Below are 15048 nucleotides of genomic sequence, written 5' to 3'. Positions count from 1 at the left end.
ACATCCCTCAATGCGAAGATTCCTCGATTTTTCAGTCTCAGAAGAGATCTGTGGTCCCTTGGAGTCGATGCTGTTGTTCAGATCTGGCCGAAAGACAAGTTGCTATAAACCTTCCCTCCTTGGCCCCAGCTGGGCAGGGCCATTCGCAGAATCGAACACCACAGGGGGCAAATCCTGCTAGTAGCTCCAGATTGGTCAAGTGGTTTGCGAACATATGAAGACTTCTGGTAGAGAACCCCCTGCCCTTCCCACTGCATAGGGACCTGTTACAGTAAGACCAATCCTTCATGAGGAGGGACTCGATTCTGTCTTACAGTCGGATCCTTGAGAGGGCTCACCTGAAGAAGCAGGGGTATTTTGCGGTAGTAATTATCACCTTACTCCGCGTTCAGAAGTTCTCCAATTCCCTAGCATATGTGCGGGTCTGGAGAGTATTTGAGGCCTGGTGCGAGGAATGCGGTGTCTTCCCTCGGGCGGTCAAAATCCCACTTATTCTGGAATTTTTGCAGGACCGCTTGAATAAAGGTTTGGCCCTTAACTCTTTGAAGGTGCAAGAAGCGGCTCTATCCTGTTACAGGGGTGAGGTAAATGGGGTCTCCCTGTCAGCTTATCCGGATGTGGCTTGTTTTCTGAAAAGAGTGAAGCAATTTTGGCCTCCCGTGCGGTTGCCGGTTCCCTTGTGGAATCTTAATTTTAGTGCTGGAATTTTTGGCAGGTCCTTCCTTTCAGCCACTTCGCAGTCTTTCCTTGCGTTTATTGACTTTGAAAATGGTGTTCCTGGTAGCTATAAGCTTGGCCCTTTGCATCTCTGAACTGCAAGCATTGACATGCCAGGAGCTTTTCCTCTGGACGACTCCAGGGGCGTTGCAGCTACGTACTGTTCCGTCCTTCTTGCCCAAGGTAGTCTTGGAGTTTCATTTGAATCAGTCCATTTCGTTGCCATCCTCATATAAACTCAAGGACACAGAGAAATATCGGCTCCTCCGTCATTTATTTATTTATTTAAAATCTTTTCTATACAGTCATTAAGTAGTATACCATCACAACGGTTTACAGTGAGGCACATATATACATCTTTGGAAAATGTATAAGTTAATACTATCTATAGGAAGTGCCATTAAAGTCCGGTAACATAGTTTTGTAATAAAGACCATTTGCAAAAGGTTAAAAATCTTGTCCTTTTTCTACATTTCTCAGTTTTAATTGCATATATAACTCTATCGGAGTGTATGTTTTGTTTTGATAAAACACACTTATTAAGCAGAAAGGTGCTGCATTCTGATGTTCTGCTGCCAGATTTCTTATTCCACTATTCACCGCTCTCTTTGTAAAAGGCTTGCTTGAAAAGCCAGGTTTTTAAACTCTTTTTCAATAGTTTAAAATCTCTCTGTAGTCTAATTTCTAAGGGCATGGTGTTCCACAGTATTGGTCCGGCTAAGGATAGAGCCTGTTCTCTAACTTGGGTCAGTCTTGCTGTTTTAACCGAAGGGATGGTTAGGAGTACTTTGTTAGCAGATCTGAGGTTTCTATGTGGGACATGAACACGTAGTACTGTGTTCAGCCATTCTGCTTTTTCGTCTTGAATTAATTTATGTATTGTGCAAAGTGTTTTGTATTGAACTCTGTATTCGATGGGTAGCCAATGTAGTTTTGCTAGAATTTCAGTAATGTGATCATTTTTTCGTTTACCAGTAAGTATTCTTGCAGCAGAGTTTTGCAGTATTTGGAGTGGTCTTATTGTTGTGTATGGTAATCCTAGGCGAAGGGCATTACAGTAGTCTGTGCTATTAAATATTAGTGCTTGTAAGACTGTTCTGAAGTTTGTCAATGTTAGTAAAGGTTTTAATTTCCTAAGAACCATAAGTTTGGCATATCCTTCTTTGACTTTTAGTGATATGTGCTGATTGAGGCTAAGTTCTGTGTCAATTATTGCACCGAGGTTTCATACTTTTTCAGTTAATTCTATTTTCTGATTATTTTTGAGCAGTATTGGGGTTTGGACGATCGTCAGATTTTTTCATTCTAAATGTAGGAATTCAGTTTTCTCGATGTTAATAACTAATTCCATTTGGTTTAGTAGCTGTTTGATGATGTCTAGGTACATGTTTGTTAGGTTTAGTGTTTTTCCAATGTGTCTTCAATGGGTAGTAGTAGTTGAATGTCATCAGCATAAATGTAGTGTGTGACTCCCAGGCCTGCCAGGAGATGGCATAGTGGCAGCAGGTAAATATTAAATAGTGTAGCTGAAAGCGCTGATCCCCATGGGACTCTTGTTTGTAGATTTATTTTCTCTGACAATATGTTATTTATACAGACTTGGTAAAATCTATTACTTAGGTATGATCTGAACCAGGCTATAGTCTTTTTATGTAGTCCTATTTCTTCTAATCTTTTTAAAAGTATGTCGTGATTTACTGTGTCAAACGCTGATGATAGGTCTAGCATCATCAGTATGTAATGTTTTCCTCTATCGAATCCTCTCAGGATGTTGTCTTGTCAGTGAGAGCAGCAAGGTCTCAGTGCCGTAGTGTTTACGGAATCCATGTTGTGCAGGGTACAGTATATTATTGCTATCTAAATGTTCAGCCAGTTGCTTTTGTACAGTTTTTCTATTAATTTTGCGATTAGTGGTAAGTTTGAAACTGGTCTGTAGTTGCTCAGGATAAGGAGGTCGCCGTTTTTTTTTCTTTAGAATTGGTTTAATGATTGCCCCTTTTCGTGTGTCTGGCATGGATCCTTCTGTAAGGGATAGGTTTATGATCTTTGTTAATATAGGGGCAACTATGTTTGTTAATTTTTTAATGGCAGTAGTGGGCAGGGTGTCAGTTATATGTAGGGCATGATTTATCTTTTTCAGCAAGGATTCTACTTCAAAGTCTGTTGTCTCATCGAAACTAGACCATTGTGTGGCGTCTCTTTTGTTCATTTTAATTTCTTGTTTGGTTGTATTAGGGATTTTGGTTCTTAGGAATGTTATTTTGTCATTGGAAAAACTGTGCTATTTCGTTGCATCTATTTTCAGGTAAGTTTAGGGGGACTCTGTTTCATCGTTGGTGAGATCTTTAACTATGGTGAATAATGTCCTTGGGTTATTTGTGAATTTTTCAATTTTTGAGCTGTAGTATTGCTTTTTTGCGTCATAAATTATTTGTTGTAGTAAGCTAAGTGTTTTCTGAATCTAGTTAGGTTTTCATTTGTTTTATGTTTTTTCCAATATTTTTCTTTTTTTCTAAGCTTACATTTTACTTCTTTTATCTTTTCGCTGTACCAGGGGTTTGTTTGTTTCATTTCTTTGATGCATTTATATTTCATGGGGTTGATTTCACCTGCTAGTTTGTTAGTTGTTTCTATCCATGCATTTGTTGCTGAATGGCAATCTTTATATTCGAGTTCTGTTAGTTTTTCCTCTAATTTGTTTCCTAATGTTTCAATGTTATAAGGCGGTCTATAATTGGTTCTGTTCTTTGTTTTACTTGGGGTCTAAGATGTTTAATAGTGGACTGGATGAGAAAGTGATCCAACCAGGGGATTTGTGAATAATCTGTTTTTATTTGTTCTAGGTAGCTGTGATTTATAAATGTGAGGTCCAGGGAGTGTCCTGCTCTGTGCGTGGCTTTTGTCCGTAATTAGATTAAAACCTAGTGCTGTCATTATATCCAATAGTGTCTGGATGTCAAGAGGCTTGTTTGTCCTTCACGGTGGAAGGAAGTAAGGGTGACTGCTGTCTCCCATCGATATCTGCCAGGCGGCGACGTGGTCCTCTTTGCTCACCTTTTCTAGGTTTTATTGCTTGGAGGTACAGGCCTGAGAGGATGCTGCCTTTGCATGGGCAGTGTTGACCAGATCCCCAGGCAGCCTCCCGCCCCGATCGGGAGTAGCTTTTGTATATCCCATTGGTCCTGAATCCATCTGGTTACACGCTAGGAAATGGAGAAATTACTTACCTGATAATTTCATTTTGCTTAGTGTAGACAGATGGACTCAGTATCCTGCCTTCAGCTGCCCAAGATCTGCGCCACGGGTCCTCTTGTGGAATGAGCCTTGAATCCAAGGGATCAAGCATTCATCCAGTCCCTAGATTAAGGTACCTATATTTTTACTGGAGCTCAGTGTTTATGGTTGGTTGAGTATAGTTACGGTTATCCATTTTTTATCATATTTTAGTCATATTTTCAATTATGTCCTTTCACTAGTATGTCCACAGTGGCCTTTGAAGAGAATACTGGAGAACTGAGGTAACTGTAGGAGTATATGTATAGTGAAGTCAGCTTTGCAACCTGACTCTGTCTCCATTTGCTGGCAGGGGAGCATAACCCATTAGTCCTGAGTCCATCTGTCTACACTAAGGAAAAATGAAATTATCAGGTAAGTAATATTTCCATTTTCTCTTTTATTCTCCATTCCTTTTCCATTCAGCACCCAAAATCCTATGACCTATATATGTTATAGGCTAAATCTTGTTCTGTTTTTATGCTAGTCAACAGCTCAGTTTGGCAGTAAAGATGAAATTCTTCTCACTTTGGAAAAACATGGAGGCATCTGCGATTGTCAATCTTCAAGGTATTTGTTTAATTTCACTCTTGATGTCTAGCTTATATAATGACCCATATTTGATTAGGGAAAATGAAAATTTTCAGATTATAGTGGTTATAAATGTGATTTTTTTTCCCCTCTCCAAAACACACAAAAATAAAAAAAAATAAAAATTGATTCAAAACAAATTGAAAGGCTATGAGAGAAGAATGAATGAAAACAATAAATCAGTCCCAAACTTTGGAATGACTTACCACACTTTTTGTGGGCAATTGATATTAAAATTGTTAGGAAGCAGTTAAAAGCTTGCTTGTTTACCCAAACATTTAAATATCTACAAAGCAAATAATGCACATGGCAGTCATGTGATATTTGTCATTACTGTGAAGTGTTTAAACTTGTAACAGTTTTGTTTTATTGCATTTGTATTTACTTGTTAATGTACTTTATGTGAAATTGTAATCCACTTAGCATGAAAATCTCAATATAAATATTTTAAAATAAATATATCTTGGTATACTCAATATATGAATTAAAAATGTTTAGTAACGTATTCTAATGCATTTTAATCTAAAGTATTAGTTTTAAATCTTAAATTGAAGTTTGAGAGGGTCCCAACCTTCATTGCAGAGACACCACAATGTATGCTGTATCTGCTGATGCTAAAGGCCTAGATACTGTGGTCAGTTTACTGGCAGAAGTTGTGCTTCATCCAAGGCTGTCAGGTAACATCTTTTATTGTTTCTTATTGCTGAGTTCACATGGTAAGTTAATTTCAAAATCACTTCCATTTAATATTTTCACATAGATGCAAAGACCAAGGAAAGGAATGGTTCTTACATATTAGGCAATAGGACCGATTATAATAAGGCTCTTCTGAGGTTCACAAGTAGCTGATGTGATTATGGGCAGCATCTTTAGACCCAGAGATAGTTCAGAAGGCCAAAGTTAAGGCAACCGTAAAGTAAATTAGTATGGGTGCACGTCCCTTCTGTTCTGTATCTGATCAGGTCATTGTGCCTGGGTTCTTGTAAGCGACAAGTATGGCTTTTTCCTTTCTGATACAGAGGAAGAAATTGAGATGACACGCATGGCTGTAAGATTCGAGCTGGAAGATCTGAACATGAGACCAGATCCAGAGCCGCTGCTTACTGAGATGATTCATGCGGTACTTTGCAAACGAAAATATGATCCAGTCTTGGCCTATATTTTGTTACATTGTTTGTCTTTTTGTCCATGATGTAACTTATAGATTGCCCTTCACTAATGTAATTTAATGGTAAACAAAAGAATGGCATTATATGGGCATCATTTATCTGCCAATTTCATGATTTAAGTCAGTGTGTGGATATCAGATCTGTGATTTTTCTCATGTGACTGCGCTATGACTTTTAGCTTATATCTGCTCAGTTCCTTTGAAGTCAGCATATATTTTGTCTAGAATTGATGTCGTCGGATCATGTAATTAGTTACAGAAAAATATGAACATTAATTTCTCAGAATGTATGAGAGGAGCTCTTGGTCAATTCTACTTCAGTGAGTTGTAGATTTGGTGTTTGTCTTCTCTTTGTGCTTTGACTCTGTATCTCTAGAGTTTCAGTTCCAAATCCTAGGCAGTCCCAAAGCTAGAGGATTTGAGCTTGTTGATCTAAAAAGTAAACTCCTGCAGAAGATCCTCCTGATTAGGTTTATTAGGAATCGTGCTTGGGGCCTAAATGTATATTCTACCTCTTACACCATGGCTCACAAAGCTGCAGCTCAGCCAACGCACATGCTTTTTATGGGCCTGATTTAGATTGGAAGTAAGGTGAAGGAAGACATAAATGCAGATGGTACAAAGTGGAAACTTACTTTTGAGTTTGGCTGTTCTTCCTTCTCACAGGCTGCTTACAGAGAAAACACTGTGGGGCTCCCCCGGTTCTGCCCTGTGGAAAACGTAGAACAAATTGATCAGAAAGTCCTCCATGCTTACCTGCGGAATTACTACACACCTAGCCGGATGGTGCTGGCAGGGGTAGGGATTGAGCATGAACAGCTCACAGAATGTGCCATGAAGTACTTGGTTGGAGTCGATCCGGTGTGGGCTTCTGGGAAGTCCAAGGATGTCGACAGATCAGTGGCACAGTACACTGGTGGAATCATCAAGGTAAATTAAAAGCAGTGGTAAAGCACACGTGGACCCACATGGCAATTGAGAAAAATGAACAGATTTCCTTTTAGTAGAGTCCTTGAAATCAAATGAGGGATTCCCTAATTTTCAGAGTGGTAGAAAACACTTGTCCAGTATGGCTCACTATAACGCAGCCTCAGTTGGCTACTGTAGTTAAAAAAAAAAAAAAAAATTTCTATAACTTAAAGGTTTTTTTTATTCTTTTCCTTTACTACAGTTTGAAAAAGACATGTCTGATGTTAGTCCGGGTCCAACACCAATCCCAGAGCTCACCCATATTATGATTGGACTGGAAACGTGTTCATTCTTGGTGCGTATCACCGAGGACTTAAAAATGCTTAAGCTACAGCACAAGCTAGTGAGAGTCAACATCACTCCTGTAATGTTCCACTGCTCGGCCCCATCATTGTTCAGACCCAGAAGGAGGAGACCTTTCTCCATGTCCAGCTTCAAGGAATGGAAGTTCTGCGTGATGTCATTTACTTTCTTTTCTTTATACCTGGCATTTCCACTGCTCATTTGGGTTTTTAGCTCAGCTAGAACCAGCCTGTATTGGGCTATGGCGCCATGAGCTTGCATTCACAAGTACCTTCCCTATTTTATAACCCTTTCCAGCTCACATGTTCCAGTTATCGCAGGAACAGTCTTTTTTTGTTGGGGTTCAGGCATCAGGGCACTTCCTGTCATGGGTCCTAGATCTGGCCACTAGTTCACACCATTGTGTGATCACTATAACTCCCTTCCTCTAGGAGCTGTGCATGCTGCTTCCATAGCATCCCCAACTCAGGGCGAGGAAGCCCAGAGCTGGGAATTGAACTCAGGTCCTTCCCCATGTGCACTGCCACTGGGCCATAAGACTGGCCAGCCTTTTGCTTTCTAATAACAGTGAAACTTTTGGTTGATGTCTGTCTGTAACTGCGAAGAATAAAGGTTAGATTTAGCACATTATTTGGCATGCATAACTGTGTATAAAGTATGGGCCAAGTGTAAGGATTTTAATGTCCACAAAACCCAGTTTAATTATAGTAAGCTTCAAAAAAATTCCTTTAATCAAATCTTTGCTAATAATAATTTTAGTGCTATTAATCGTCTTTAGTTACTGTAATTTCTCACTAACTCCTGAAGTCTTAGCTAATGAGGTGCTCCCGAACTGACTTATGTCTCCTGCTTTAGGAGGAGGATTTCATTCCCTTTGCAGTGTTAAATATGATGATGGGAGGAGGAGGCTCTTTTTCTGCAGGAGGTCCAGGCAAAGGCATGTTCACCAGACTGTACCTCAATGTTCTCAACAGGTTTGTAACCAATGCAATTACAAAGGCACCAGTAAATTGTTCAGAAGTTTCTAATCATAGGAGATTTCTTAAAACTAACAGAATATACCAATTGTGCTATACCAATGTTGCACCATATAACCTATCATCTAGGACAAAGCTGTCAAACTGAAATCCTGGAGGGCTGCAAACCAGTCAGGTTTTCAGGATACATCTAATGAATGTACATAACTTATTTGCATACAATGGAGACCGTGCATGCAGATATCGCATGTATATTCATTTGAGATATCCTGAAAACCCGACCAGTCTGGAGCCCTCCAGTTGTAGTTTGAAATATTTGCTCTAGGAGGTATCAGATTTCCAAGTGCCTGCATTGCAATAGGTCGCTGTCAAATAACCTATTGCCCTGTGGCCTCTGAACATAAAACAGGCCATTCTGGGTCAGACCAAAATGTCTATTGAACCCAGCATCCTCTCAGACATTGGCTAATCCAGGTCACAAGTACCTAACAGATCCCAAAAAGATTAGATCTCTTTCTAGTTATTCACTTCCAGGAATAAGCGGTGGCTTTCCCAAGTCTGCCTGACTAATAATAGTTTATGGACTTAATCTCCAGAACTTGTCCAAACCCCTTTAAAACTCAGCTGTGTTAGATGTCTTGACCATATCCTCCGGCAACTGATTCCACAGCTTGACTGCATGTTGATTGAAAAAATACATTCTCCGATTTGTTTTAAATCTGTTTCTAGAGCTACCAGGAGAAACTTCCATCCATAGCTGCCCCAGTTTCCTGCTCAATCCACACTTTGTATCCAGTATACTCTTTCATTCAGCTAATCCAAATCCTTTTATCTGCCAATGCAGTCCAATGATGCCATCTACCTTTTCTTAAATAAGTACCAATTTTGTCTTTTCCTAGCATGTAGCCAGATGGACTCAGGACCAATGGGTTTATGTTCCCCTGCCAGCATATGGAGACTGAGTCAGGTTTCAAAGCTGACATCACCCTAGATACACCCCTCCAGTGACCTCAGCCCTTCAGTATTTCTCCATCTCCAGCAGATGCGGACATGTTTTCCCTATGGGGATTGCTGTACCTTTTTGAAGAAGAAATTCTACTTTTATATTGGAGAAAAGATTGAGCCCCGCTTTCCTGCGGTGATACCTAAAGGTCCCTCCCCCAGTTAAGAATTCCTGAGGTTATTTCCGAGATCCCTCAGAGCTATGCCTTGGTCTGGTAGCCAGTTCCCGGTGTGGACTTCGCTTCTGAAGCGGGTGCAGGAAGCTGAGTGCGGCAGTAACGGTCAAAGCCTCTCCCCCTGCAGCCAGAGACCCTCTCTGTACTCAACCAGTAAGTGCTGAGCCCAGGTAAGTTTAAAAAAAAAAAAAAAGAAGAGGATTTCCTCCTGATTCAGAGACGTTGGAGGGGTTTCGGAAAGACTTCCTCCGGTCTCCTTACTTGGCACGCCATACTGACATTCCCGATCCCATTGGGGTAAGGGGAAGTGGGCTTCGGAGCAAGTTGAGTGGCCCCTCTGGTGGGCTTGGTCGGCACCATCTTGCACGCATTTTTGTGCCTGTATTGCCCACCATAGAGCTTCAGTATGCAAAGTGTTTGTCAGCTTTGCACACACACTGTGCGCATAACACAGTGCATGTACATACGCACACAACTTACTAGGCGCAGAATACAAGTAAAGCCGGGCGCATGGACTGTGCGAATGCCTTGCTGCGGCCCAAGTAGGCGCCCAAAATCTGTGCGCATAAAATTTTAAGTGCGAGCCATCTGAACATGTAGTTACCATCGCCAATGACTCCGGCAGCAAAAAACAAGCGCCTTTCTCTCTGTGCTGCTTGTCAACGGCTGCACAGTCCGACATGGATTCTTGCTTATGTCAGCACTGTGAGGAAACCCAGGGAGAGTTGGCCTTCCCAGACTTTGCTAAACCCGGCTCCTCCCATTCAGAGGATGGGTCAGCCACAGCCTTAACCAGAAGTACCCCGGATCTGAGTAACCCCGGGATTGGGTCATCCATGGGAGAGGGAAATTTAGCGGCATCTAGCCCAGTACCTCCTGGGCTAGGCATGGACCTGACCACCTTCTCTTGGGTGGAATTCTTTCAAGGCCTTCAAGCCTTCATTACAGGCGCAGTCTGCTACCTCACTTGCACTTGAGTGGACGGAACCTCAGCTGGTAAGCCCTCCCTCTCCCAGTCCTATCAGTAGACCTCAAGGCATGCCTCGACTCAAGTGCCCTGGCACTCAAGAGCTGTTGAACACATCTCAGGCCCGTCCTAAGAGCGAGGCTGCTGCAAACGGCTGCCCGGATCCCCAGAACTGAGACTTCAAATATGCATTTAAGTTGGACTTTGAGATTCCTGTCCTGCAGGTCCTTGAGGGCCGCCGCCCCAGCCACCGGAATGGTGGTCCTTTTGCTGACCGTGAAGCATCCACCTTCAGGTCCTTCAGGAGCTCTAGGGTCTTCTCCGGCAACGGGTACAGCTTATCCATAGCTCTACCCACTCGCAGACCCGCTTCCGGAGTATCCCACTCCCGGGTCATGAGTTGCTGGATCACCTGAGGAAACAAAAGTCTTAGCCGGGCCTCACAATCCTGCCAGGACCGGGTCCACCGTATCCAGACTGGGGTTCTCTGGAGCTGCCATAATTCCCAGCTCCACCAGGACATACGGAATGAGGGGACTAAATTCTTCCCTCTGAAAGAGGCAAACAACCCTAGTATCATCGCCGTCCAGGGGCACCGCCTTCACTGGCTCATCTCTAGGTTCACCCCCGCCGGAGCTGTGGAAGCTGATAGTGTCCTTGCCCGGGCTCCACCGCGGCGAGACCATCAGAGGGGCCGTGAGCCCTCCGAATCCGAACTGCCCCTTGTGGCTCCAGCCACCTGGGCCGCTTGATGGGTGGCCCTCACACGCCACCGGTCTGACCGGCCAAATAGGCCTGGCACATCAGGAGAATAAAGTCCACCAAAAAACCAGATGGGCTCCAGAAATCCCCCACCGGGGGAACAGGGGGAGGCAGTGGGAGATCAAAAGGGGAGTCCTGGGGATTTCCCGGACTCAAAGCTGTCAGCGATAGCGCGGGGGAAGCTCCCTTTCCTTGCTCGATGTCTCAAAACCAGCCAGCATAGGATCCAAAATGGCCGCCGTTCCCACACTCAGCGGGAATGGGATGGCCTCGCTCTCCCTCCCGACGGTGATCCTACCCACACCATGGGGCCTGGCTGTTGGACCTGCTGCCATGCTGGAGGAGCCCTCCCCACCAGGGAGGCAGGGCACACAGAGACCTGACCGGGAGAGCCGCTGAGTTAGCTCCCCACACGACTCACAAACTGCACCATGTGAAATAGCGAAAGCCGTTAGAGCCCCCGCGGACAACACTGCCACTCCTCCTGCACACCCCAGAGCGGAATCACGCCAAGCACGGCTCTTCAGTGCGATCTGACCCTGTAAGGTCCGTCACATCGGCAAGGTCTGCCACTCCAAGCACTGCTGATTAAACTTAAATAAATTAATAACATTTTTTTTTCTTGGTTGGCAAGGAGGGCTTTAGAGGCTCCAGGTCCCCACGGGAGGGGGAGGAGGGATCCCGACCACCGGCTATCACCCCCGGCATTCAATAAAGGAGCCCACCGGGTCACCAACCCAAGCTACCTTTACACCTGCTACCAGGGAGGATGATCCCCCTAGGACCTGCCAACTCCCTGGGAGGACAGCTACACTTCTGGTCCTACCTTGACAGTCTAAAGGAAGGTTAGAGGGGGAAAAAAAATCTGAATTTCTTCCTTTTTTTCAATTTTTTTTTTTTTTTTTTTTTTATAAAGAACCCCCACAGGTTATGTTTTGCACCACTCCATCTGCTGGAGACAGAGAAATACTGAAGAGCTGCAGGTAGCACACTGGCTTAAGAGGGGGGTACTCTCAAAGTTTTTCTCTGTCTTCATCTGTTGGAAGAGAAGCAAAACCCAGTAGTCTGGACTGATCCGGGTATGTACAGGGAAACCCATTGGTCTGGAGTCCATTTGTCTACACTAAGGAAAACAAAATTATCAGGTAAGTAATTTCTCCATTTTATTATACTCTTCAACACATTTTATTATACGCTTCAACACATGCCATCTACAAATCCCTCCTCAACACCTACAGGACTACCATCCTTAGAACAAAGAAAGAATTCTATGCAAAAAAAATACACCACTTCATTTTCGACTCAAAGGCTCTCTTCTCGTACGTCTCCTCTTTAACTAAACCATCTCCTCCTACTATCCCAGACCACCAAGCTCTCAACAAAGCAAACGAAGTAGCCAACTACTTCAAGACAAAAATCACCAACCTTACACAATCACATCCAACAGCCTTACCCTAACACACCATCTCACAGCCTTGCCACAACTAAACACAAGCCTGGATTCATTCGAGCTCACTTCTTCACTGGAGATTGAAAACACACTCAAAAAACTCAAACCTTCCTCCCACCCATCAGACCCATTACCAACAAATCTCCTCATCGCCATACCAAACACCATCTCAAAACCAATTGCAGAAATTATCAACACATCCCTTTCTCAAGGTTTAGTTCCTAACCAGTTAAAATTAGCAATCCTGAAACCACTACTAAAGAAACCAAACGCTTCCCCATCAGACCCAGCTAATTTCAGACCCATCGCAAACTTACCACTCATCGCCAAACTGATGGAAAAAATTGTCAACAAGCAACTGTCAGATTATTTGGAAGATCATAATATTCTATCCCCGGCTCAATATGGCTTCCGAAAACGCCTAAACACCGAATCGCTCCTACTATCTCTCACGGACACAATACTAGTTAATCTGGAGAAAAAACAATCCTACCTGCTGGTTCTTCTAGATCTTTCTGCTGCGTTTGATACGGTAAAACACTCTACTCTAATAGACCAACTAGCCAACATAGGGATCAAAGGCACAGCGCTCAGATGGTTTCATTCCTTCTTAAGCAACAGATTCTACAAAGTAAGGATAAACAACAAAGAATCGCATCCAATCCTTACTGAGCGGAGTCCCGCAAGGATCCTCACTTTCACCCACCCTCTTCAATATCTACCTCCTCCCTCTCTGCCATCTACTCTCAAACCTCAAGCTTACTCATTACCTTTATGCAGACGACATACAAATCCTTCTTCCGATTACAGAATCCCTTCAAAAAACGATCACTTACTGGAACGAATGCCTTCAGCCTATTAAAAATTTACTCTCAAGCCTCAACTTAGTATTGAATGCTAATAAAACCGAAATGCTCATTGTCTCCCAGGATCCACTCACAATCTCTTCCAGCCTCTCTCTACCAAACGCAAATAACACGTTCTCACCTGACGTCAGAGACCTTGGAGCATGGCTAGACAACCATCTAAACCTAAAAAAGTTCGTAAATAATACCACAAAGGACTGCTTTTACAAACTGCAAGTCCTCAAAAAACTTAAACCCCTCCTTTACTTCTCCGACTTCAGGCTAGTACTACAATCCATCATTCTTTCTAAGCTCGACTATTGCAACTCCCTGCTTCTAGGAATACCCACCAACACTATCAAATCATTACAGATGGTTCAGAATTCAGCGGCTAGAATACTAACAAGCACTAACAAAAAAGATCATATCACCCCAATCCTTCGTAATCTACATTGGCTTCCCATTAAACAAAGGATACTCTATAAGGTACTCACTATCATCCACAAAGCGACAAACAAACTAGCTCCCATCACATTAACCTCTCAACTCCAACCGCACACGTCTTCCAGACCAATCAGAAGCGCATACAGAGGAACACTGCATGCTCCGCAAATAAAATCTTCATTGAGCAAACGAGCGATTTCTTCAGCAGGCCCCCACCAGTGGAACACACTTCCCCCAGATCTAAGATTAGAAACTAGTCACCAAGAATTCAAAAAAAGACTTAAGACCTTTCTTTTCAAACAAGCCTTCCCAGACGCTTAATTCTACTCTGACGGACAGACATCCTATATATTAGGTATCTCCTAATCATGGACACCACACCAAGTCCTTTTTTAAGACTCTGCAACTGAACAACTATCTTTGAGTTCAAAAAATTCATTTCTATATATATATATTTGGCACTGTTAATACGCCTTTATTCTACATTAAATAGTTATACTGCTTATATTAAATAATATAATTTTTATGTATTACCAGTTAAACTATAATTTATTTTATCACTATGTTAAATTGTCATCTAGTTAAATTGTCATCTAGTATTACCAGTTAAACTATAATATTTATTTATCACTATGTTAAATTGTCATCTAGTTATATTGTTCCATATGTTCTACTGTTCTATGTAAAGCTCCGCTCTCTGTTGGGCAGTTCATTGTTTTATGTAAACCGGAGTGATTTGTAGTCCCTACAAGAACTTCGGTATATAAAAATTAAAAATAATAATAATATTAAAATTTGCTTGGCCTCTTGAATTTGGTAGCAATGGCCAAATCTCCCTCCTACTTTGAACCCTGCAAGGTGAAGTCGAACTAAAAGGTAACAGCAACAGAAATCTGAAAACTACCTGTTAGAAAATCCTCAGTTGCTGTGGTGCATGTCTTGCTATTTTACTGCATTTTCATATCTTTATTGTATGCTGAGATATTATGTGTTTCTAGGCATCACTGGATGTATAATGCAACCTCATATCATCACAGTTACGAGGATACTGGTCTATTGTGTATTCATGCCAGTGCAGATCCCAGACAGGTAAATCCTTAGTATATAATCCAAAATTTGAGTTTCTTATTTGTCTACTAATGTTTGAAGTTACAGGCAAGTGAGATTCAAGCCTCACAGATTGGGCTTGATTTCTTGTAGCCAAGAATGAGCTATTCTGGTTCACTATTTCAGACTTAAAGATCTGTTCTGCTCTCAGGTCAGAGAGATGGTAGAAATCATAACAAGGGAGTTCATCCTAATGGCAGGAGCAGTTGGGGAGGTAAGCTGCAAAATTTTAATCATTTTCTTTGAATAGGCACCAAACATGAAATATGTGCTGACCATTTTTCATTGTTTCTGCCT

General features: G+C 42.3%; 1 protein-coding gene across 1 annotated transcript in view; it reads left to right on the top strand.

The window, feature by feature from the left end:
* PMPCA (peptidase, mitochondrial processing alpha subunit) overlaps positions 1 to 15048 on the top strand; it is a 37760-nt gene that overhangs the window by 9997 nt on the left and 12715 nt on the right. The window contains exons 4-11 of the mRNA XM_029611062.1: positions 4478 to 4560; positions 5164 to 5258; positions 5601 to 5701; positions 6416 to 6679; positions 6921 to 7013; positions 7877 to 7995; positions 14643 to 14733; positions 14903 to 14965. Coding sequence (XP_029466922.1) covers positions 4478 to 4560; positions 5164 to 5258; positions 5601 to 5701; positions 6416 to 6679; positions 6921 to 7013; positions 7877 to 7995; positions 14643 to 14733; positions 14903 to 14965 — 909 coding nt within the window. The remainder of the gene's footprint in view (positions 1 to 4477; positions 4561 to 5163; positions 5259 to 5600; positions 5702 to 6415; positions 6680 to 6920; positions 7014 to 7876; positions 7996 to 14642; positions 14734 to 14902; positions 14966 to 15048) is intronic.

This window comes from Rhinatrema bivittatum, chromosome 8, assembly GCF_901001135.1.
Source record: "Rhinatrema bivittatum chromosome 8, aRhiBiv1.1, whole genome shotgun sequence".
NCBI classification, from domain to species: domain Eukaryota; kingdom Metazoa; phylum Chordata; class Amphibia; order Gymnophiona; family Rhinatrematidae; genus Rhinatrema; species Rhinatrema bivittatum.
This window is presented reverse-complemented; position numbering and strand designations above follow the sequence as displayed.